The 8,924-nt window shown below is 45.3% G+C and overlaps 1 protein-coding gene across 1 annotated transcript in view; it reads left to right on the top strand.

The window, feature by feature from the left end:
- The first annotated feature begins 3,274 nt into the window (after positions 1-3,274).
- LOC144606741 (transmembrane protein 35B-like) overlaps positions 3,275-8,924 on the top strand; it is a 38,079-nt gene continuing 32,429 nt past the window's right edge. The window contains exon 1 of the mRNA XM_078423078.1: positions 3,275-3,452. Within this exon, the coding sequence (XP_078279204.1) occupies positions 3,345-3,452 (108 nt within the window). The 5' untranslated portion in view covers positions 3,275-3,344. The remainder of the gene's footprint in view (positions 3,453-8,924) is intronic.

Raw genomic sequence — 8,924 nt, 5'->3', positions numbered from 1 at the left:
AGACTCGAGGGCTGAATGACCACCTACTGCTCTTATTTCTTATGTTCTCAGTATAGGTGCCAGTGCCCAATGAGTTTAAACCTCATCTCTCCCCATCAGTCTCCGAGCCACACTTTGACTTCTTTGATCTGATTGACTCATTGGCATTTTCCACATGGCCTGGTAGTAATCCAGAGCATTTAAGTAGCAGCTAAAGAACTTAGTTCTGCTGAACAGAATAGTACTGGAGAGGCCAGGAGAGACAAATGAACAACTCTGTAACTGCTTGGACTCAGTAGACTGGGCAATGTTCAAGGATCTGAACAAATACTCCATGGTTGTTACCGACTTCACACGAAAATGTATGAAGGAGTGTGATTCTACCAAGACTATTTGAGCCTTTCCTAACAAGAAGCCTTGGATGAACCAAGCAATCCACTGAGGACAAGTCTGTTCAAGTCAGATGATCCAGGGTCAAATAACATGCCCAGGTACAATCTCCAGAAGGCCTTCGCGAGACACTTTCAGACTAAACTAGAGGCTTAGCAACTGCGGCAGGTCTTGCACTCCATTATTTCCAACAAGTTGAGCCGGGTAACTTAAATAACATTGACGCATTACTCCCCGAGAAGCACATTGCTTTCTGTGCTCACATGGCAAGGGAGAACAACGATGTACCATCTCGGGCTCCCATAATCCTCGATAACCCTGTGATCTTAGAGACTTCTGACCTTCCTGCCAGCAATGTATTCATCTCCATTTTCCAGCCACTATTCCTCATGGCTCTTTGTGATCTTCGCATCACCTTGCGTATTCTCGTTTGGATCACACTTCACATTCATCAGCACTTGTATGTTGGCTAAATTCAAAATCCCTTTGCAGCTCAAGGGGTAAAGCAGTGTTAAAATGAGTTCCTGCATGTGGTTTATGTGTGGCTTACTGAGAAGACAAGAGGCTCCAACTGACAAACCAAATTTGCAACCACCCTATGAGACATTGAAGATTGACACAAAAAGCTGGAGTAACTCAGCGGGACAGGCAGTATCTGGAGAGAAGGAACGGGTGATGTTTCGGGTCGAGACCCTTCTTCAGACCCGACCTGAAACGTCACCCATCCTTCTCTGCAGAGATGCTGCATGTCCCTCTGAGTTACTCCAGCTTTTTGTGTCTTCGGTTTAAACCAGCATCTGCAGTTCCTTCTTACGCATGAAACATTGAAACAGGAACAGACCAAACAGTGTCTACTCCCCCATTCAATAACACCATGTCCTTCATTTCCACAAGGCCATTTTCTTGTGCTAATCTCATATCCCTTGATTCCCTTAAGCAGTGGCCCAAAACCTTTCACATCAAAGGCTGAAAAATGATCAAATGTCTGGACTTACGCCCCATATTTTAAAATAGCGTGATACATGAATTGATAATTTTGTCAAAATAATTTGAGTTTTCAAAACATTTTATTTTGGCTTTGCAGGATCTCATTATTAATCACAACATTAAAAGCAATAAATAAAAATCAAATTAAGTAATTGATTTAAAAAAAACATGATAGAAAATTAAATTAAAACTTTTGGACCCTTCACCCTGTTTCAATCCTTTGTGGCCCAGTTCTGGGTTTCGGCCAGAGCAGAGGATGGGAACCAGCACATTTAAGTTTATGAACCTTTGCCCGGTAGCTACCAATGACTGGGCTTTCACTGCCTTCTGAGGAAGAGAATCCCGAAGATTCATGACTGTCCAGGTGAAGGAATCTCTTTTCACTTCTGAAGGATTAACCTCTGATTTTGACATTGTGACCCTTATTTCCAGAAACCTCAGCAGAAGAAGCATTATCATTGCATCTTGTAAGGACTTTCTAGGTTTTAATGAGCCCACTTCTTTTTTTACATGTCAAACAGTGGCTGCAAGTTATAAACATGTTGGTTGCAGAGGCAAATCCAGTTTTTGTCCATCTGAGGGCTAAGCCAGTAAGGCCCTGAAACTCCCATTAGTATTGTTATAAGTCCAGTAAGTGTATAAAATCATGAGAGGAATAGATCGGGTAGATGCAGAGTCTCTTGCCCAGGGTAGGGGAAACGAGAGGACAAATGTTTGTTATTGTCACAGTGAAAGGTTTGTGTGCTATCCAGTCAGCGGAAAGACTACATGTCCCTTCCATCACAGTGAGGAGGGACTGGAGGAGACTCACTGTGATGGATGTTTCTTTTTGGGGGGGTTTTGTGTTGGTTGGGGTTGTGTAATTTGCTTATTTTAATTGCTCTTATTGTTGGACTGTGGGTGACGAAATTTCGTCCAAAAAACTTGTTTTTTGGATGACAAATAAAGATATCTTGAATCTATCTTGAATCTCTTGAATCTTGAATACAATCAAGCCGTTTACAGTGTAAGAATATAGATTTAATAGGAATCTGAGGGGTAACTTTTTCACACAAAGGGTGGTGAGTGTATGGAAGGAGCTGCCAGAGGAGGTAGTTGAGGCAGGGACTATTGCAAAGTTTAAGAAAAAATTAGACAGGTACATGTTAGGATAGATTTGGAGGGATATGGGCCAAATGCAGGAAGGTGGGACTAGTGTAGATGGGATATGTTGGTCGATGAGATCAAGTCTGTTTCCACACTATGACTAATTTGCTGTGGTTGCTTTAGAGAGGAAAACTCAAATAGCTTATTTTTTATTTTAACGTGATGTTACATTTATTTGATTACTGCTTCTCGTGATAACGACTTACTCCTGCATCGAGACTAATTGAGCACAAGTGTAACATTTTTCCTGGATTAGAAAGACAGTTCCAAAATGGGAGGTGGGCCACGTGGAGCGAACCGTTCTGTGGCACCAGAGACTGGATACAAATCACGCCTGTCGCCCACTTTAAAAAACAAAACAGCAAAGAGATATATTTCCAGCCAAAACTCGGTTGGATGGCAACTCCAGTCTGTACAGCTTGTTCTGCAAAGAGAAGAAAGAGCCTGCTGTTAACAGGATTGTAAACAGGGGAGCTGGAATGAACATCGGGGGGGGGGGGGGGGGAGATTTATTCGTAATTTGCAACAGATTGAACCCTGTTTAAGCAAGCAGAGAGCAGAGCTTACTTTAAATATTTGTGCATGCAAGCAAATATCAATTTCAGACAAGATAAAAAAGACTGCCGCAAGTGATGTGTGGGGTTGCAGAGACAGGGAGGGGTTGGTGTCACTTGGCAAGGTGGGCTGTGTCTGTGAGGGGTTGGTGTTGGGGAGAGGTTGGGCTGTGTCTGAGGAGTTGGTGTCACTTGGCAAGGCGGGCTGTGTCTGGAGGTTGTCCCTGGACCAGTCTTTCCGCACTAGCCCTGGCTGCGGGTTGAGTGGGAGAGGCGAGCAGTGTATCTATGGCGCTGATATTCGAGGCTCTGCGGCAGGTGGTTGGCATTTTATTCATGTTTAGTGGGGCGTTGAAGCTGACGGACCAGGTCTCCGCCGAGCTGTACGCCGAGGGGGTGAGTACGAGCCGCGGGGGAGTCTGCCCTTGTCCCGGGATAGCGACCTGTGCAACTCCTATCCCGGGTTAACTGCTTGTACAACTTATCCTGGGATAACTGCTTGTGCAACTCTTATCCTGGGATAACTGCTTGTGCAACTTATACCGGGATAACTGCTTGTGCAACTCCTATCCCGGGATAACTGCTTGTGCAACTCTTCCTGTGATAACTGCTTGTGCAACTTATACCGGGATAACTGCCTGTGCAAATCCTATCCCGGGACAACTGCCTGTGCAACTCTTCCTGGGATAACTGCTTGTGCAACTCTTCTTGGGATAACTACCTGTGCAACTTATCCCGGGATAACTGCTTGTGCAACTCTTATTCCGGGATAACTGCTTGTGCAACTCTTATCCCGGGATAACTGCTTGTGCAACTCTTCCTGTGATAACTGCTTGTGCAACTCCTATCCCGGGACAGCGTCCTCTGCAACTCCTATCCCGGGACAACCCCTGTGGGGCTCCGACCCCCTGTCCCGGTACAGCCGCCTGCAGGTTTCTCTCCTCCGGGCGTCCTTTGTTACCCTTGCAAAGTTTCGTGCTTTCAAGACTATTTTCCATTGCAACTTCATGCAGAAATGACTGCATGCACAAGTCAGGGTTGCATTCACTGCCCACCTCTCCTCTCCACCGCTGCAGAAGTTTGACTCTCAGGCGAATTTTTTGGGAGCTCACATCTCGGGACAGTGATTAAAGATCAATACACATTGGGAAACAAAAGTGGAAGCAGGAGGTGCATGTTTGTGTGCAACACCTTCCAACTGTTTTGATCCACAAAGGCTGCGCATTGTGCTCTCGCTGTAACCGCAGTGATCCCTGATTTGTTGCACTTTTACAACATGTGTGAGCGCGGTTACATTTCCACTCGGCGCTGGTCGCAGCTTGGCATCGAGACGTGTTTGCAAGAACCTGGCACAGAACCAAAGCGGCGGATGGTTCTGGCTTGGAGACGACCTGCCACGATTAAACACGGGCATGCATTTGCTGAACGAAAGGTGAAATCTGTAACAATAGACGGCAAGGTGCGAATTTTAGAAGGATGAGAGGATATCTTATCCTTGTTCCCAATGTTGGGGGAGTCCAGAACAAGGGGCCACAGTTTAAGAATAGAGGGTTGGCCATTTAGAACTGAGATGAGGAAAAACCTTTTCAGTCAGAGAGTTGTGAATCTGTGGAATTCTCTGCCTCAGAAGGCAGTGGAGGCCAATTCTCTGAATGCATTCAAGAGAGAGCTAGATAGAGCTCTTAAGGATAGCGGAGTCAGGGGGTATGGGGAGAAGGCAGGAACAGGGTACTGATTGAGAATGATCAGCCATGATCACATTGAATGGTGGTGCTGGCTCGAAGGGCCGAATGGCACCTATTGTCTATTGAGTTAATATGATTCGGTTTGTTTGCAGCATCGCCGTGAAGTTGCATTGAAACAGTCTTGAAAAGATTAAACTTCTCAAGGATAACAAATGTGGCATCAACACAGCACAGGAACAGACCCTTGACCCATAATGTCCACTGACCGCAATGCCTGCACCTGATGCATATTCCTCCGTTCCCTGCATTTCTACTTGCCTATCTAAAAGCCCCTCAAATGCCACTATCCTATCTGCTCCTACCACTCTCTGTGTGAAAAACAGAACTTCAGTTTTAGTTTAGTTTAAAGGTACATTGTGGAAACAGGACCTTCGTCCCACTCCCCACTAATCCATGATCACCCGCACACTAGTTCTATGTTAAAGTGTAAGAAGGAACTGCAGATGCTGGACAGGCAGCATCTCTGGAGGGAAGGAATGGGTGACGGTTCGGGTCGAGACCCTTCTTCAGGTCTTCTAGTTCTATGTTATCCCCACTTTCGCATCCTAGGGACAATTTACAGAGGCCAATTAAGCTGCAAGCCTGTATGTCTTTGGAATGTGGGAGGAAAAAGAAGCATCCGGAGAAAACCCACGCGGTCACGGGGAGAACGTGCAAACTCCGCTCAGACAGCACCAATAGTAAGAGCAATCCCATCCATCTGATTTCCCCCCACAAGCTCATTAACACTCCCCTCTGAATTTCCTCACCAATTAGCCCCATAGCCAGCACATCTGTGGGATGTAGAAGGAACCAGTGATGCACAAAGTTGAAGGCAGAATGAGAAAACTCCACACACTCAAGTTCAGAATGCTGAATCCTGCACTGCTGCAGTTGAGGCAGTTCTCTCAGAAGTTCCACTCTCCTACCCTTAGTCTGGGCAGAGAGGTGTTGGGTGCTTTTTACACAGGTTAGGATGTTGGCACAAAATGCTGGAGTAACTAAGCGGGACAGGCAGCATCCCTGGAGAGAAGGAATGGGTGCTGAAGAAGGGTTTCGATCTGAAACGCCACCCATTCCTTCTCTCCAGAGATGCTGCCTGTCCCGCTGAGTTACTCCACCATTTTGTGTCTATCTCCAGTGTAAACCAGCGTCTGTAGTTCCTTCCTACTGAATCCTATGCATTAGGACCTTGGCAGCTTGGGTAATGAAAATTGAGAAGAAGGTGACTGTTTAAATCAGTGATATGGAGAATGTTGCATGTTGGAGAGTATTCTGTGAATAGGTAGAGTCCAGGGCACAAGGCTGGTGGCAGGGAAATGTGAATGCAGAGAAGGCAGGACAAAAGATAAGAAAGGTCCAGAATGTAGGCTGTAAGCTACCTGTGTACATCACAAGTGCCATTCAATGGTGGTGGAGACCTTGGTGGACATTGGTAATCTCCAGATATTTTTGTGAAGAGCTGGGATGTTGACACATTATTGAGGAAGGGCAGCTTGCAATGGCCACTAAACGGTGACAGTCTCATCTCATACCCAATTCAAGGCGGGTTTTTATCAAACAAAATCTCAAGTCCTTGAAGGTATTGGATAAATTAATGCAGTGGCTCTACTGTCTGAATTCTACAAGTGTCATAGTCAGGCCCTTCAGCGCAATGTGCCCACACCAGCTAACATATCCCATCTTCACTTGTCCCATCTGCCTACGTTTGCCCCATATTCCTCTAAACCTACCCAATCCAGGTACCTGCCTAAATGTTTCTTAAACGTTGCGATAGTACTACCTCAACTACCTTCCCCGGCAGCTCATTCTAAACACCCACCACCCTTTGTCTGAAACAGTTACCCATCAGGTTCCTATTTTGCCCCCCTCACCTTCAACCCATGTCCTCTGGTTCTCGATTCCTCTATTCTGGGCAAGAATAACATCTCGAGCTGCCAGAATAATTTGCAAAGGACAGTGTCTCTGGGCACCCGATTTATTCCTCTCAGATTTTGTACACCTCGATAAGATCACCCCTCATCCTCCTGCGCTCCAAGGAGTAGAGTCCTAGCCTGCTTGTAAAATTGAGTACTGATCGATATTTGACAATAGAGGGCAGTACAGTCAAGTTCAACTCTCTTATCGCTGAGCATATGTAAACTCAGCAATGGTTACTAGCATTGAGAAACTCAGGAATTGGACAAAGGGCCTGCTATCAGTTCTAGCATCTTGCATGACATTTTGACAAAGATCAGGTCTATCAGTGGTGTCCTGGGATACAATGATATGCAGAATTCGTTGACAAGGAAAGACGGAAAGGCCGAGAGATCAGTGCATCAGTCCTCCTTGCATTCCTTAAGGGGCACTAAAGTAACACTTGTTTTGATATGAATCTGTCACTGATACATCCCTTCTGAAGGGCTGTATAACAGCTGGGGCCTCGTGCTGAGCTGTTCCTGAATCACACCTGCATGCAAACATTTTTGCTATCATGGGATAATCTTAACATTGTTTGTTAAAAAGACCCACAGTCCTTAAACATTACGTTCCATTTGATTTAATTACTTTAGCAACTAGGGTTAGCAGAAGTAAAATGGATTCTGAGTTAATTGCATTTGCCACAATGCTGCAAAGAAAACCACTTAATGTAGTTAAGTGCGGCACAGCCATAGGAGTTGCAGCTCAGCGCCAGAGACCCAGGCTTTGATCCTGACTAGGGCCGCTGCACATTTTCCGTGAGACCGCGTGGGCTTTCTCTGTGTGTTCCGGTTTCCTCCCACATTCCGAAGACGTGCAGGTTTGCAGGATGATTGGCTTCGGTAAGTAGTAACATTGTCCCTAGTGTGTGTGGAGCTTGGCAATATGGGGTTGGCACGGACTCAGAGGGCTGATAGGCATATTTCCTTGATCAAGTAAAGTCGGTTGGCGTCGTTAATTTCTTGGTTGCCAGATTGTTATAATAATAGTAGCAAAGTTGTAGGAGCAGTGTCTGTCGTTTTAAAAACAATGTAAAGACGTGAAAAATGGGATATTGCTTCCAAGATGCATCACATTATTATCTCTCAGGTAATTAAGTGTTGGTAGGATCATCGGAATGATTAGGATAGAGCCTGAGTATTTGATACAAATAGCATTTTCTGCAATGGCACTATTTGGCGAAAACGAATTTTAATAAACTAAATGCAGCTTAGGTGATCGCTTTACAGAGCAACTGTGTTTGGTTCAACAAGGGTGATCGTATGACGCTTCCTGTTGCCAGCAACTTTAATTGTCGACGTGCCAGTCTAGAGGTCACCCATTCCTTTTCTCCAGAGATGCTGCCTGAACCACTGAGTTATTCCAGCTTTTTGTGCCTATCTTCAGTCGAGAACCTTCTCCACTGCCGCAGTGAGGACCAACATAAACTGGAGTAATAACATATGTTGATGCATTCTCTGAGTGCATTCAAGAGAGAGCTAGATAGAGCTCTTAAGGATAGCGGAGTCAGGGGGTATGGGGAGAAGGCAGGAACGGGGTACTGATTGAGAATGATCAGCCATGATCACATTGAATGGCGGTGCTGGCGCGAAGTGCCGAATGGCCTACTCCTATTGTCTATTGTCTCTTTTGCAGTGAACATTGATTTTTGTCAACCAGGTAAACTTCCCTCCCCTTGATTCCTACCGTCCTGCTTGTCTCCCTTTCTTAACTCGTTTCTATAAAATGTATTTCTAACGGCCAGTCCTCTTGCTCCTTATCACACGATCAGCCGTGACCAATCTCCACACGGTGTTTTTATATCTTGCACCTCACTCCTACCCCAGCTTTATTTTGAAAACTGTAAACCCTCCAGTCTTCTCCCATGACTGAGGGAGGATTCTTGACCCAAAAAGTTAGCTGGTCCTGCTTCAGATATGCTTGCCTAGTTGAGTTCTCCCAGCGTTTTCTGTTTTTGTGTCAATACGGATAAAGTTGTTGTGAAGTGATTGCAATTTCTGGCAGCGGAATTGGTTGGAACCCTTGCCGCTGCATATTGACTTAAACCACAGGGAACGCAAATGTTAACATTGACATTTGTTAACAAAACGGAATGGCAAAAACAGTTTAGTTGATGATAAATGAATTATTGTTGCAGGACAAAGGGTAGATTAATAAAAGTACCAGTTTTGATCAGTATACTGCA

The sequence above is a fragment of the Rhinoraja longicauda genome, chromosome 27, assembly GCF_053455715.1.
Source record: "Rhinoraja longicauda isolate Sanriku21f chromosome 27, sRhiLon1.1, whole genome shotgun sequence".
In the NCBI taxonomy this organism is placed as follows: Eukaryota; Metazoa; Chordata; class Chondrichthyes; order Rajiformes; family Arhynchobatidae; genus Rhinoraja; species Rhinoraja longicauda.
Note: the sequence above shows the minus strand (reverse complement) of the source record. Positions and strands in the feature narration are given on the sequence as shown.